This window comes from Arachis hypogaea, chromosome 18 (genome assembly GCF_003086295.3).
Source record: "Arachis hypogaea cultivar Tifrunner chromosome 18, arahy.Tifrunner.gnm2.J5K5, whole genome shotgun sequence".
In the NCBI taxonomy this organism is placed as follows: Eukaryota; Viridiplantae; Streptophyta; class Magnoliopsida; order Fabales; family Fabaceae; genus Arachis; species Arachis hypogaea.
Window position 1 is genome coordinate 20,589,608 of NC_092053.1, and position 17,495 is coordinate 20,607,102.

The following is a 17,495-nucleotide window of genomic DNA, read 5'->3' on the forward strand; positions in this document are numbered from 1 at the left end:
AATAAGACAACTATTTATGTCTTCTAAACTGTACGGCTTCTAAACTTAGTATTTTTTAAGAGAAATATTAGGTGAATAAATTATTTTTATAATTAAATTTAATTAAAAAAAATTTTGTGTGTCTATTTTTTATTTTTTAAATAATTTTTATTATACCAATAAACTACTATATTAATTTAGTTAAATTTAATTATCAAAATGACTTAGTCCTATAGCTAAGTAACGAACAAAACCCAAACATATATTACTTAATTATTTGACTATTTATTAAGTATCGAAATTCGGTACATTCCAATATTGGAAACAATTATGTTGATGCAAGAAGATCAACTTTACCATTCACAAATTCAAGGACCGAGCTTGAAAAAACTTTTTGGAGCGCTAAAAAATTTTAACATAAAAATTATATAATAATATTTATAATAAAATAAAATTTATAAATATAATTTATTTGAGAAAAAAATATATAAATAGATTTTTAATAACGCATAAATTTTTTATTAATTAAAAATATAAAAATATTTTTGATCTTCTAAACGCTACAAAATTTGTATTTGTTTGTGGTAATTTTTTAATAGGAGTTATTAAAAATTTCCGTAATATATTTTATTTGTGACAAATTATAAAAATTTCTAAATAATTAATAAAAACTCCCACTATTATAATACTCCTAATTCAATTAATTATAAAACAATCCAACCCAAACAAATATTCACTTAGCCCATACAAAAAAAAAAAAATCAAACGGGGCTTCGAGAGGGAGAAAACGAAGGAGAGTGAGATCGAAACCCTAAAATTCACTGCCACCGCTATCGCCACTGCCACCGCCACCGCCATGCATCTCTGCCATTGTTGCCGTTATTGTCTCCTTCGTCGACACGTCACCGCTGGAGTTATGAATGAAGGACAAGGTGATCGTGGAGGAGTCTCTCCTCTGCTTCTGCGTCGTCTTCCCGGGCGGGTTCTTCCGCTGGTTCTGCTTTTGCTCCGGTGGCTTGAAGAACTCAGAGCGCAATTTCGGCGCGGACACGGTGACACTGGCGGAGCAGATCTGGAAGGCGAGCGAGCGGGAGTCTCTGGAAGCTTCGATTGAAGCTGCGATAGTGTGATCGAAGCTATCAAATCTTATGGAACTAATTCTCATGTCGTTCCGAGTCATTGAGGTGAGGATTTGTTCCTACTTTGTAAAGGTTTCCATGAACCGAACTAGAATCTTTATTTGTATGAACTTTTTGACAATTGAGCTTTCGGTCTTATTAAAAATTTTTCGGTACCACTGATTTTGGTCTAATGAAGATAGATGATAAAGGAAGGATTCTCTCATTCAGTGAAAAGCCCAAAGAAAAAGACCTAAAAGCAATGGTAATAACTCATGTTTGTGCTTCTTCTTACATATTAGGAGTTTCAAGAATAAGGTTTACAGCTAATACTGCTTCATAATATAGGAAGTAGATACAACTGTTCTTGGGCTTTCAAAGGAAGAGGCTGTAAAGAAATCATACATTGCTTCTATGGGTGTGTATGTATTCAAGAAGGAGATACTTCTGAATCTATTAAGGTACTGAACTATAGCAACATGTGAGTCTTTTCAGAGAGCATTCAAATAAAGATTATTTTTATGGATTTGTTTTGATTTGTCTTTGGAGCTGAATTTGTTTTTAATGATGGTGTTTTCTATTTTTATGTCAAATTCTTGTACTCATAACTGTCATGATAGATTCAACTATAGACCTTTATCTACTGAACATAAAGTTTAGAGTATACTTCATATAGAACATACAAGCTTCTATGCTCCTGAAATCTTTTATGGACCTGCCATATAATTTGGCATAAATTTCTGCACTCCTTTTTTACTCTACGGAACTAAGTTATTATTTATTAGGTGATTCCTTTAAACTTGCTTTCATTACTTATGTAAATGTATGTTCTCTCTTCAAATTATGCTTTCAGAAGCCATTGCAATAGTTATGGCACCAAGAGACAGTTCAAGGTAAGGCACATCACAGATGTATCTTGAATTCTTGATTTATAGAAGCATCTTCCCTAATAAATTTTGGAAGCACAATTAGAGACCATAAGTTGAAACTTGAAAAGAATGTAAAATCCTTCCTAAAAAAATTAATAAAGGGTAAATTACATTGACATTTTTCTCGCTGTGCTACTCGTTTTTAATGACAATTTTAATGTATTTATTTCTAATATTATTAGTTAAATTAGATTAAGATTGTTATATTTTTCTAGATTATATGATTGGAACTGAAGCCATCCACAGTTTGTGAGATAAGTCTGAGAAGTGTTACATTCTAGATTATATCATTGCGCTCAGAGTCTTGTAGCTTCTGTTTCCTCATATCAACTCTACTCCATAATGTGTTGTTCTTCCAAAATAATTGACTCTTGGGGTTACTTTCTTCAGAGTAAAATAGTTAATTACAGTGTGTAGCAGATGCTAATCCACAAATAACTTATAGAAAGAAATTCTCAATATTGAACCAATGGGATTAATTCTCAGTCCAATTAAAGTAAATTAAACTGAGTTAACAAGAAAAAGGGGGTAAATTTGGGGAAACTAGATAAGAAGCAGGTACTATGCTATTCTTGAGTCATAGAGGGTTTGTCGTTCCTGCAAATTGACAAAAGCTTGACATCAAGACCAAAATGAGGATGAGAAAACAGAATTCAACAAATGGAGGTCTAGAAGAAAGTCATATCAGTCTTTTTTTTTTATTTTCTTGTCTTCTTTTCCTTTCATAGTAGTGTATTAAAGCTTGGACTTGGGCCAATTTCATAATCATAACACCGTGCTCTCAGGAAAAAAGATATGGATATAGGAGCAGCAAGTAAATCTTTACACCTTTTAATGAGTATGTATAAACACTTAATGAATGAATTTGATCATTCTTCTCATGTTTCTTATTCTAATACTTTGTTTCTGTTACATCTAAATTTTGCTAGGCATGAACTTCAAATGCACCGTGGACATTCTGATCCAATAGTACCTAGTTAATAATCTTTGTTATGTTATATGCAGGTGAAGACAGTGGCTCGGATTGTGAAAAGTGATGCAGGGAAAGTAATTTGCAGGGAAGCAGAGAGGATCAAACCTGCGGCTGTAGTTCTAGGATCAAGAGGCAGAAGCTTAATTCAAAGGTTTGCCTCTCCATTTCCTCTGCAGTTATCCAATACTGTTCTGAATTTCTGATGCAAGAGTGTGTTTCTTCTTTGTTCAGCGTGCTACAGGAAAGTGTTGGAGAGTACTGCTTCCACCACTGCAAAGCAGCACCTGTTGTCATCGTTCCTGAAAAAGGTGTGCCTCTGTCATTTTTTTCAGGGTTGTATTCTCTTGTAACTGAGTATTAAAATCTTGAAGGAGTTTCATTTCCTTGATTGGCAGATGCTGGAGATGCATCAATATTGTAGTAAAGCTTTGTACGTATGTCAATTGGCCTTGTTAATATATCTAACAGTCATGTTTAGTGAAATGAAGATTAGTTCCGACTCATTTTCACCAAGAATAGAGATGTTTTCCTTGCATATGTTCACATGTTAACTACTAGCATGTTATTAATTCAATGGCTTAGTAACTCATTTTCTCATTGTGTTGTTTAGACTTTCTTTGATGTTACAAAGTATTTGGACAACTTTATTTTTGGAATAAGTTTATTTGAGTTGCTGTTAGATTCTACTAGTATAAATATACTATTCATTTGTAGTTGTAATTAATGTGATTGGAAAATGATGGTAGTGTACTATATTTTGTTTTAAAGTATTTTTTTTATTTTAATTTTCTTCTACATTTTTAATGTTTTGTTTAAATATTTCTTTTTAATAATAAATGATGAGTAGTGTAACAATAATGTAAATTAATTTTTAAAAATTACATTGACAGGTTTGAAACCTCCACAAAGTAGCTGTAATTTTTAAAATGGAAAAGTCTTTTTGTGGGGTTTTGAACCGCCACAAACATTGACCAAGAACTGCCACAAAAATTCAATATAAAACCCCCATCAAACACACACAAAACTCCCATTGATTAGATTGTGGAGGTTTTTAAAAACCACCCACGAAAGACCTCGTGGCACCTCAAATTTTGAGGGTTTTAGAAACCCCCACAAATCATTTGGTGGGGTTATAAACCTCTACAAATAAGAGAAAAAACTGCCACAAATAAATAAAAACCTTGTAGTGAAAATAGAAGACATTTAAGATTTTTTGTCCAAAATATATAAAGATAAATTAGTCTCCCGAAAAAATTTAAATGTCTTATGTTTTGGAAAGTGAGAAACGTTTTTATATTTTTAATTAATCGATAACTTATTTGTCTTCAAAATAAAAAGGTAGACACCTATTTGTCATTTATTTTTTTTAAAATTGTTACTAATAAAATAATAAATACATAATTAAACAGATAAAAATTATAAAATAATTTATAATAGTACTCTTTAAATTTTAGGTGACTTAAAATTTTTAATAATTAAATCATAATTAAATTTTTTAATAGATTTTTTTAATGTAAATAACTAAATTATTCTTAAAAAAAATTGTCTTCCATAAAAAATTAAATAATAATATTAAATTAAATAAATAAAAAATACTTAATTTTATTGCAGTTAATTCCATCATTAAAATTGAAAAAATTTACACCTAGGAAAAAATCTATGCATTTAGGTGTTAGGTGAATAGCTTTTCTTATTTTTGAGAAACAATTTTCTATCTTGAGAGAACGAGAGTTCACATGCCAAAGTCAATTTTTTTTTCTTTTATTAGAGAACTTATAATGAGAATTGGGAAGAGAAGATTTTACTTTTTTGACATTGGAGGAAGGAAATTTTAATTAGATTTTAATTTGTACGATCAAAAAGTCTTTTAATATGTTTAATGTGTTAAAGCCCATTTCAATTCAAATATAAGAGATGCTAATGCTTTAAAATTGAAAATTATAGAGAAAGTATAAAAAACGAGAATTGAACACATCAATCCTAATTGAGAGGAAGAGGACTAAATGTCTCTCCTCGACGTCACCTACTCCATTAATTGTTGATGGTATTTTATTGATTTTGTTGATTGTTGATGTAAATGTAATTGTATGAAATATAGATTTTGAGTTTTATTATTGATGTAAATGTAATTGTGTGGTACCTTGTTAATTTTATTATTGTTGATGTAAGTTTGTATTCAATATAATTGTTACCTTTTTATTTTTGAAAATAAAATAACTAGAGTGATCAACAACCTCAAGACAATGCTGCTTAAGAATTCTAAACGAGTTTTTTTTAAAACTTTTAATGATAAATTATAAATAAATTATTATATAAAATTGTGAAATTTTAGATTTTATTAGATTAAAAATCATTGAATTTAAATATTTTAAATTATATATTGAATATTTAATAAATAAACAAATTATACATTGAATATTGAATTTTTTATTAACTTATATATTGAATTTAAATATTTTATGATTTAAAATTTAATATAAATAAAATTATTTAAAAAATTAGATAATATTAATTGAAAAAAAGTTGACTTCCTAATATTTCTAGATGAAAAATTATAGGTGATGATAGGAGTCATGGCATAATTAGAATTATGCACGTTTAGAATGTGTATTGTGCTTAATGTGCTTGTTGTCAATTCTATTAGGCTGTTAGTTCTGTTATAGTGTCTAATGTGCTTGCTGTCAATTCTGTTAGGCTGTTAGTTTTGTTAGCCCTCACTTCCCCTTTCAGTTAGTTAGTTAGTTGCTAGAAGATACTGAAAGCTTCTTTATCAATTCAACTCACTGCTCAGTTTTGTTGCTTATAAATAATCTTTCTCATTACCTTCCAAGATAGCTTTTGTAATTCAACTCTCAATTCATTCAATGAAATCACTTCTCTTCTCTATTCTCTCTGTTTTCTCTCTCTTTCAACTTCTGTTCTAATTCTTCTCCTTCAAGATCACCCTCTGTGGTCTGGTACCTTTCATGGTATCAGAGCATATGGTGCCATAGCTTCCGCAAGATCCAAATCATAAGAACAAGGAAATCAAAGCCACACACAAAATGGCTTAGGGGTTCACCGCAACACCAATTTTAATGAAGCTAAATGAAGACAACTTTTTGCAGTGGAAAGATCAAGCATTCTCGACAATTGAAGGAAATGATATGCTGAGTCACATCACAGGAAAGGGAATTCCTCAACAGTATCTAGTTACAAATGATGAAGATGCAGTGTTGAATCCACAATATCAATAGTGAAAAAGGCAGAATGCGTTACTCAAATCCTGGCTCTTAGTCTCAATGAGCAACTCATTCACTACAAGAATGGTTGGTTGCACCTACACGCATCAGGTATGGAAGAGATTGGAGGATCATTTCGCTTCTCAAATCAAGGCAAAAGTAATGCAACTAAAGCACAAACTCAGCACACTTCAGATCGGAGCATCAGTGACAGAGTATGTGCTTTCGATTAAAGGTACAATTGATGCACTAGTTTCTGTTAGAGAGTCAATAAATGAGAGTGATCATGTAAATGCAATCTTTCATGGCCTAACTGAGGAGTATTCCTCAGTATACACCTCTGTACTAGCAAGAGCTCAAAACATAACCGTGGCTGAGCTAGAGGCGTTATTGCTTGCACATGAGAGCATGCTTTCTAGATTTAGAAAGCCAGAGCCGTTCGTCCAAGGCAACATTACTCAATTTGAAAGAGGAAACTTCAGAGGCATCTTTCGAGGAAGAGGAGGAAGGATGTCTAGAGGAGGCAGATGTGCCTTCAATAGAGGAAGATTTGCTCAAGATTCCTTGATACAGGAACAGTCAAATAATGAACAATTTCAAGCTGGTAGAGGCCAGTTCAATAGAGGAGGAAGAGTGCAAAACACAAGAGGTCATATGAATGACATACCTCAGTGTCAACTTTGCAACAAATTAGGCCATACAGCAAGGACTTGCTGGTACATGTACAGTGAAGATCTTTATGAAGGAGATTATGAAAATGAAGGATACAGTAATCAAAGCTACAACAGTGGAAACAACAAGCCTACAATAATGAAAGATACACTAGTAGAGATGGAAATAATTCAGCTTATAGCAATCAGGTCTCTCAGCATATTTCTTAGCCTCATGCCAACTTTTGCAATGTCCTGGCAACACCTGCCACAGTTTAGGATCCAAGCTAGTATCCTGATTCAGGGGCTACTCATCACATGACTCATGACGAGTAGAACCTACTAGAGAAGGAGGAGTATTGTGGAAATGAACAAGTCATAGTTGATAATGGAACAGGTTTGCAAATCTCTTTTGTTGGTAATTCATGCATTAAATTAAATCTGATTTGAGCTCTAGAATGCTATACCTTAAGAAATTATTGTGTGTGCCTGAGATTACAAAGAACCTATTAAGTGTATACCAATTTTGTTGTGACAACCAAGTCTTCTTTGAATTCGATGATGATAGGTGCTGCATAAAAACAAAAGACACTCAGCAGATAGTACTTCAAGGCATTGTTCACCAAGGCCTCTATAAATTCCCATCCCTTCAAAGTTTACTAGAAGCTTTCATTGCATCAATAGGAAACAAAGATGATCTGCTGACTTGGCATGCTAGACTAGGACATCCCAACCATAGTGTTGTGTCAAAGGTACTAAAAACTTGTCAAATTTCTTTTCCTGTAACCAAAGTTGATTGTTCAGCCTGTTGTATTGGTAAATCTCATCATCTACCTTTCCCTTTATCACAAACTGTATACAAGCATCCTTTTCTAGAACTTGTACATTCTAATATTTGGGGAACAACCCCTATTGCAAATAATAATGGACATTGGTATTTTGCCAACTTCATTGATGCATTCTCTAAATTTACATGGCTTTACCTAATTAAATCTAGAGCTCAACTAAAATCAGTATTTAATCATTTCCAACAAACTGCTGAGTTACAATTAAACACGAAATTGAAGATGTTGCAATGTGACAATGCTGCTGAATATGTGAGTTTATCTAAGTTGTTACAGGCCTCGTCATGTGGTTGAAATGGGGCTTACCTTACTTGCAGGTGCATCTATGCCTACAAAATTTTGGGGTGAGGCTTTCACTACTGCTGCAAAGCTGATAAATATGTTGCCAACCCCAGTCCTGGATGGCCTATCCTCTGTGAAAAAACTGTTTGGCAAGAAACCCTCCTATGAGCAGCTTAGAGTTTTTGGCTACTTGTGTTTCTCTCATCATAGAGCTTACAACAAGCATAAGCTGGACTTCAGGTCTTCTCCCTACACCTTCATTGGGTATGGAACCTCTCATAAAGGGTATAAATACCTCACTCAAGATGGAAGAGTCATTATCACTCCTCATATGGTGTTCTTTGAGGATCAGTTCCCCTTTCAGCAAGCAACAAATCACACTAACAGAAATAGTACCTTAAAACTTCAAGATGCCTCACCTACTGTCCCAGTCATTCCAACCATTCCAAGACTGAACACTTCAAGGCCTGTATCATCCTCAATTGAAACTATTTCAAATCAGCACCCTGCTAGTCATACCTCCTCTCAAATTAGCTCCACAGTTTTACCTCAGCAGCCAATAGACATCCCTTCCACTAGTGCTCCAGTCGGGTCTGAAATGCCAACAGCAAGCTCCGCAAATCCAAATCCAACTCCTATTAATGACATTGAGATTGTATTGGCAATGTTTATAGATCTAGAACCTATCCAACCCCCTGCAGTAGTTAATTCTCACCCAATGATTACCAGGGGTAAAGTTGGCATAGTCAAGCCAAAAGTCTTCCTTGCAAGTGTTGAGTCAAGAACAGTCACACAAACCCTCAAGTCTCCAGAATGGAAGGCAGCTATGGATGCAGAATATGCTACCTTGATCAAGAATAGAACATGGAAATTGATGAGGCTTCCACCAAATAGAGAAGCAATTGGCAGCAGGTGGGTTTTCAGACTAAAGTACAATGCAGATGGTTCTTTGCAAAACCATAAAGCAAGGCTAGTTGCTCAAGGGTATTCTCAAAAGCCTGGTTCTAATTTTACTGAAATTTATAGTCCTGTGGTGAAACCTGTTTCTATCAGACTTAATACTCTCTATTGCTATATCAAAGTCCTGGACAATTAGACAACTAGATGTAAATAATGCTTTCCTTCATGGTGATTTAACAGAAGAAGTATACATGAAACAGCCTCCTGGTTATGATCAAGGAGATCCATCATTGGTGTGTAAGCTCACCAAAGCTCTCTATGGGTTAAAGCAAGCCCCAAGAGAGTGGTATCATAAGCTAGCTGGTGGTTTAAGAGAGATTGGCTTTGAGGCTACAAAATCTGATATCTCAGTTTTCATTCAGAATCTCAGTGGACTAAAGACCTATGTGCTTATGTATGTTGATGACATCATAGTAACTGGGGAGTCAACAGAGCTTGTGAAGGAGGTTATAGCAAAACTGAATGATAAGTTTGCACTGAAGGATATGGGAGACCTTCACTATTTTCTTGAAATCCAGGTAAACAAAACCTGTGATGAGGGGCTGGTACTTACTCAACAAAAGTACATTCATGAAGTCCTAAAGAAAGTTGGCATGGTGGGCTGTGCACCTTGCCACACTCCCTTGCCTTCCACAGTAAAGATCATAGCCCTTGGAGGTTCCAGCTTCTGTGATCTACAACTGTACAGGTCAATCATTGGCAGCTTGCAATACTTAACAATAACCAGGCCTGAAATATGCTATAGTGTCAACAAACTGTCACAGTTTGTCCAAGCTCCTTTAGAGTCTCATTGGAAGTTAGTCAAACGAGTACTAAGGTACTTCAGTGGGACATCCAGCTATAGCTTACATCTAAAATGGGAGACCTCCTTGGGAATAACTGCTTATAGTGATTCGGACTGGACTGGAGACCCGAATGATAGGAAATCTACTAGCAGCTATTGTATTTTCCTTGGGACAAATCTAATCTCCTGGACATCGAAGAAGCAGACAGTGGTAGCTAGATCCAGCACTGAAGCTGAGTACAGGAGTATGGCAGAGGCAGTGGCAGAGCTAATTTGGATAAAGACTATGATGAGGGAGATGCTGCATCCTCTACCAGAAGCACTAATGCTATATACTGTGATAACTTGAGTGCTGTCCTACTTGCTGCTAATCCCATTCTGCACTGCAAATCCAAGCATTTTGAAATAGACTTACATTTTGTCCGTGACTTTGTTAATAGCAAGGCAATTCGGGTCAGCCACATTCCAGGCTCAGTTCAAGTAGCAGACATCCTCACAAAAGCAGTACTCTCTGAGAGCTTCCTTCACTTTCGGAATAAACTGAGTGTTTACAATCAGCAGCAAATCACTGGTCCAGATAACAACAACTGAAAGTAGTGGTGATGCTAGGAGTTATGGTGTCTAGCAGTCAACAAAGTATTTTGCAATCAACAAAGGTGGACAATTAGAGATGATGATAGGAGTCATGGCATAATTAGAATTAGGCATGTTTAAAGTGTGTATTGTGCCTAATGTGCTTGCTGTCAATTCTGTTAGGCTGTTAGTTCTGTTATAGTGCTTAATGTGCTTGCTGTCAATTCTGTTAGGCTGTTAGTTCTGTTAGCTCTCACTTCCCCTTTCAGTTAGTTAGTTAGTTGTTAGAAGATACTGGAAGCTTTCTTATTATCAATTCAGCTCACTACTCAGTTTCGTTGCTTATAAATAATCTTCCTCATCACCTTCCAAGACAGCTTTTGTAATTCAACTCTCAATTCATTCAATAAAATCACTTCTCTTCTCTATTCTCTCTGTTTTCTCTCTCTTTCAACTTCTGTTCTAATTCTTCTCCTTCAATATCACTTTCTGTGGTCTGATACCTTTCAAGTAAAATAGCGCTTTTTTTTTTTTTTGTAAATTCTACATTTCAAATTATTTGTTTTTGAGTTAAAAGTATTAGAAACGTTTAAAAAATCAACATACATACATACTGTGGGGAATATAATATCAACCAATCATGAGATTGCTAATTCCTAATAAAATTTGTGTTCTTAGGAATAATTTACCAACCAAATACAACAACCTAACTATTTTGGAAGAAATATGTCTAGAAAAGAAAAAACAAATTTGTAAAATCAAACGGATCGGATCAAAGTATATGCTAGCTAGCAAGACCTTTTATAGATATAAAAAGAATTTGTATATAGTTATATTTGATTTTCCTCTAAAAATATTCAAATTTAACCATATCTTTAATTTAAATCTTAGAAATGAATAAATAAAATATAAAAAAAATCTTGCTGAAAATTGAAGAAGTTTTATACATCCATTTCTGAAGCTTTCAGTCATATCAGATTCAATGGAAGTTGGACACATGTCAAACGCACATCCATGCACGGCATGCATGCATAGCTCCACTATTTCGGATTTGGATCCTCTAAAGTTTGAAATTCATTTTAGAGAGTAAAGTGTGATCTCTCACCATTGATTTCATAGGTGGGACCAATAATAAATATGAAAGAGAAACTATTCAAGAGTAGAAGATGACACTTTACTCTGTAAAGTGAAATTCAAACTTTAGAGGATCCAAATCCCACTATTTCAGGTGATATATCCAATGTTACGTACAATAATAATCGGTGATACTGAAATTACAGTGGAGTGCTTCTAGTTAAGTGCAGATATATATATAACGATGATATCTCTCTTTTCAATTGTCATGTTCGATGTTCCCATAAAAGGAAGCAAGTTTCTCGGAAAGTTGCTGCTGTTTGTTCATGTCTATTATACGTACCCAAAACAAAACAATCAAAAAAAGACACAAAATCTCTCAAACCTGATGGGAGAATATATTTAAGTTTAGGGGTATATAGAGTTTGATTATTGGTGAGGAAGAGATTGATATTCACAAAAATTCTCAATATGATTCTAAAAAGAAAAAGTATTTGGAAATTCATATTAAGAGTTAGAACATTAAATAGAATATATTTATATATGTAATTAAATACCTCTATAGTCTATAATTTATGATTATTATATGAGTTAAGTAGTTAGAAAATTATATAATTATTATATATGTACACTAATTATATTATTTAACTCTAAATTCCAATAATACATGATAACATCCAAAGTCCAAAGTTCAAAGTGAATCACTCAATCACTTTATGAATTTACAAAAATTTTAAACTTAAACATTCAATCCATTTTTACAAAGACAAAAGCTAACAATAAATAAAAACCCACAAAATTGGTATTAGAGTCAACATTAGTTACAGAAAAAAAAAATCAAAATTCTAAAAAAAAATTATCCAAAACTCAGTTTAAAAAAAAAACGTTTAAAATTCAAACCCAACAAAGGTTTATCTTTAGTTAATTTCATATTAAACTTGTTTGCAAACCTATTATATTTGGATGAAATTGGTTATTATAGTATTAATTCTCTAACATTACTCTTCTTAAAAATGTTAATTAGTAGAAATGTTTATCACATACTTTGAAAATCGATGTATCATGTGAGTTTTCTTGATATGCAATGGCAACAAAAAGGATTATTAGGGCATGCCATTAACGTTAATTAGAGAACAACAATAATAATTCTAATTTATTTGAGAAAGGGGTTAATTAAATAAAATAATTTGTTTTTACTTTTCTGCATATTTAATGAATTAATTATATATGAAGAAGTTTATAAAATCAACTTTTAATTGACTAACACTAGTCAATTTTAGAGTTTAAATTTTAAGAATCAAATTAAGAATTTATGATTTAGAATTTAAAATTTAAGATAAATAAAATAATTTTAAAATATTTGATTAATATTAGCTAAAAAATTAATTTCTTAGTATTACTTTTATTATATACATATCATAGAACATGATGTAAAATGGAATGCAAAATAATAATATTTTATGAGCAGAGAGAAGATACATAAAGATAATTTTTATCCTGTTAGTTAAATTTTTTTTTTTACAATTGTGTTTTGTGTATATTAAAACTCATTCATCAAATTAGTTATTCGTATACAATAGTATACATTAAAATATAAAATATATATAAAAAATAAATTAAATAATATATATATTTATATAAAAATACAACAATTAAACTTTTGTGTACACATAATATATTTGTTTTTTTTATGTCTAGTTAAATTTACATCGATCCAATATTTACCACAAATTATGGTAGGTTTTTTTTTCACTAATTTAATTTTCAGAAATTACAAACCATTATTACTAAACTAAGATGTGATTTTAGTGACCAATTAGAAAGGAGAAGAGAGAGAAAAATGACATGCTCATATATTCGTATTCATATATATTTTCTAGCTCCCTTTTATGAATTGGAATTGAAGATATAGATTTCTCAATACACAAAAGGCTGAAGGGAATGGTAGAATAATTTTCAACTCATCTTTTGCAAGTTCCGCTATTTGTGGACTAAGATGTGCTGCCAAAATGATCAGCTAGGAATCTAGGATTATAGTGCTTGCTACCACATGATCATGTATCACGAAATTCTTGTTATTATTCCTAGGACAGCTGTTCTTTCTAGCTAGAATGCTTCTCATATCTTTGGCACTCATCAGTTTAACTTTTCTAGTGGTCCAAACAGAATTCGTTGTTTCTCAATGAGGCTGCGAAAATCTATCTGCTAGGATGGACCAATGGACCATTATGATATATTAGGATAATAGACGATAGCTAACACTTTGAACTAATATTTTGTTTTTATATTATTAAAAATTTAAAATTTATAATTTAATATAAAAATATTTTTATTTAATACTTCAGGATGACAATGATATAATACATTGTACGCTTATTCCAGTCGCTCTTTACAATTATTTTAACGAGTGAGATTAACATATCTGAGCAAAACTTAGTATTATAACATGGAGGCTACTTAGATAAAGATGTTAAAAACATCTTTTTTTTAAAGATTTTTTTAAAAAATTAAAATTTAACATATATAATTAATTAAATTATATTATTTTTATTAAAATTAGACTGGACAAATCAATTTAACCAAAAAATTAATAAATTAAATTTTAAATCGGTCTAAATTAATATTTTTTATAAAAAATGACTATAATATCCCTAATTAAAATATCTCTCTCTCTCTCTATATATATATATATATTAAAAGCTCTAAATCTAATCCTATGACGACGGAAGAAAAAAAAGGGATAGAATTTAGAATTTTTAAAGTTAATATATATAATAAGAGTATTTTAGTCATTTTTTATAATAGGGGTATTGTAATCATTTTTTATGAAAAATAATATTAATTTAGACCGATTCAAAATTTGATTAACCATTTTTTGGTCAAATTAATTTATCTGCCTAATTTTGACAAAAAGTAACACAATTTAATCGATTATATGTGTTAAATTTTAATTATTGAAAAATATTTTTAAAAAAAGACGTTTTAGACGTCTTTATTGAAGCGTCCCCCTTATAACATTGAATCCCTTTTCCATTATGAGAAATTCCTGTGGATCCTATCCATGCCATTTTTTGATGAGTAGGATCCTCTGCAGAGGTAGAAACAAACTCAGAACATACTTTATGGTACTGGATTAAAGAAGAAGGAAATAACACTAGCTAAACTTTTAGAGCGAGAAGAAAAATTTAGAACATTTTGTGAAATAGAAAAAGTGGATATATTACAATGTTTATTGAGATCTAATTACAATTCAGGTGAACTCTTCCTTTTATAGAAGTCTCTAGATAACAGCAATATCTTACAGAATCTAAATAAACTTATCATACAATGCCAGTTAGAGGATAAGAATAAGTCTTATTTCTTTTTGGTTTTTCTTAGACATGTATGATAGTAATCACTTTATTTTAGTCAACTTAATAATTATTTTAGTGCACTTAATCATGTAGCATTAATTTATTATTATTCATTTATTCCATATTTAATTGTCCAAATACAAAACTCTCATTAAAACAAATTAGATATACTTCAGCTTTCAGTCCAAACTTCAACGTAACGATTATAAATAAATACCCAAATAATTTCTTAATCAGCAAGTCGAGTTTGTTATCGTAATATCTACAAATAATGAGTTAACAAATAGTTTCTAATTTACAGTTGACAAGGGAGATATAGTTTGAAGGATTTTGAGTATTTTTTTTATATAAAAAATATCAATGTCATAATACTATTTCTTTAAAAGTTTAAATTGATGGAAAAAAATTTATGAGCGATTATATTTTTAAAACCCTATAATGCAAGAGTCTTCTGTTTTGAGTTTGCATAGAATTTTACATAAGCTTTTTTCTTCTCTTTTTTATTTGTTTTTATGTTATTTTTTTTTAGTTAATAAGAATCAAAGTCTAATTTTTTAAATCATAAAAATTCTTAAATTGATATATAAAAATTTCTGTTAGTTACCATAAAATTTTTTGTATTGTGTACCAAAAATTTTTGCCCAATAATTACTATATTTTATTAGTTGGATGAGTTAATATTTGGATTTGTATTTTTTTTTTAATTTCTATAGTGATCACCACAAATTTTGTGTGCTTTGCATCAAAATATTTTGTCCGTGAAAGAGCCTAGCAGCGGAAACGACACAAATGTCTAACACAAGAACAATATGGAAGCACTCACAACACAATATGGCAGCAACTATAACAAGCAAATATAGCAAGTAAAGCAATAATAAGAACACACCGAGATTTTAACGTGGAAAACCCCCTCAGTGTGAGAGGTAAAAACCACGAGTCGTCCAGACCAATGAAATAGCTCCACTATAATCAAATGAGGTACAAGAGAGTCTCAAATAAAGCACAAAAATGTGCATATAACCAGCCAAAATATCAAAGCACCAAAGCTCACAAATGAAAAAGCAAGAAGATGAAATATATCCAAAAAAACAGAGCTGCTATCGAAGCCAATTTCTCTCTCTGCAAACCTCTAATTAAAATCTTCACCGTCCAGAATAAAGAACAAGATGTGAAGAATCTATAGTTCAAATTTCATGTCGATCCAACGGTGAAAAAATGAGAAACTGCCGTTCCAAAATTGCTACTCTGTGTAAAACCGAGAAACCTAATTTCTCTCTTGTGAAGCCAATTTCTCTCACTGCAAATCTCCAATAAACATCTCCACCGACCAGAATGAAGAACAAGATGATAGAAACATGTAGTTTAAATTTCAAGCCGATCCAACGGTTAACAACTGAGAAACTGCCATTTGAAATTTACTGCTTTGGGCAAAAACGGGAATTCTGTTTTTCCCTTTCTCTCTCACTTGGTGGCTACTCTCTCTCACTCTCAATGACCCCCAAAAATCTGAACTAGGGTTGTGGCACAATGGGTGCAAGAGACACCCTCAAAATGTTGGGCTTGGGCCTCACAAAAGAGAGAAAAAACCCAACAAATCTCCCCCTTCTCGACTAGGTGGAGGCTCTCGCCATTCCGGCGATCAAACAACATGTTTCAAACTTTTCTCTTGACAATGCTTTTGTCATCATATCAGCACCATTGTCATCAGTGTGAACTTTCTCAAGTTCCAACAACTTTGAATCTAACACATCCCGTATCCAGTGATACCTAACATCAATATGTTTAGATCTTGGATGAAAAGTAGAATTCTTGGCAAGATGAATAGCACTTTGGCTATCACACAACAACACATAACGGTCTTGCTTGAAACCAAGTGCTGCAAGAAACTTCTTCATCCACAACAACTCTTTACATGCTTCAGTTGCTGCAATAAACTCTGCCTCTATGGTAGAAAGTGCAACACACTTTTGTAGTCTTGACTGCCATGAAATAGCTCCCCCTGCAAACTTTACCAAATAACCTGAAGTAGACTTTCGAGAATCAATATCTCCTGCCATGTCTGCATCAGTAAAGCCAACTAGCAAAGGTTTCTCACCACCAAAACTCAAACTCAAGTTAGTTGCACCTTTGAGATATCTCATAATCCATTTAACAGCGTTCCAATGTTCTTTACCTGGATTAGAGAGAAAACGACTCACAGTACCAACCGCATGAGCAATGTCTGGTCTAGTACATACCATAGCATACATCAAGCTTCCAACAGCTGAGGCATAAGGAATTTCATCCATGGCTTGTTTCTCCTCATCAGTGGTTGGACACTGCTTGGTACTCAACTTAAAATGAGGAGCAAAAGAACTAGCAAAACATTTGGCATCATTCATGCCAAACCTTTGAAGCACCTTCTTTATGTACTTCTCCTGTGACAAATAAAGCTTCTTGGAATCTCTATAACGAGTAATAGTCATGCCCAAAATTTGTTTGGCAGGACCCAAGTCCTTCATAGCAAAGAACTTGCTCAATTGTTTCTTCAACTCATTAATCCTCAAAGCATTCTTACCCACAATCAAAATATCATCCACGTAAAGCAAAAGAATGATAAAATCATCATCAAAAAATTTTTGCACAAATACACAATGATCTGAAGTTGTCTTACGATAACCATGCTTCCCCATAACAGATTCAAACTTCTTGTACCACTGTCTTGGAGCTTGCTTCAACCCATAAAGACTCTTCTTAAGCTTGCACACAAAATCT

General features: G+C 32.3%; 1 protein-coding gene across 1 annotated transcript; it reads left to right on the top strand.

Moving 5' to 3' along the window:
* Positions 1–9,148: 9,148 nt before the first annotated feature.
* On the top strand, positions 9,149–10,090 carry LOC112769731 (uncharacterized mitochondrial protein AtMg00810-like). Its single transcript, XM_025814206.1, has one exon. The coding sequence runs from the start codon at positions 9,149–9,151 to the stop codon at positions 10,088–10,090; it is 942 nt and encodes a 313-aa protein (XP_025669991.1).
* The last annotated feature ends 7,405 nt before the right edge of the window (positions 10,091–17,495 follow it).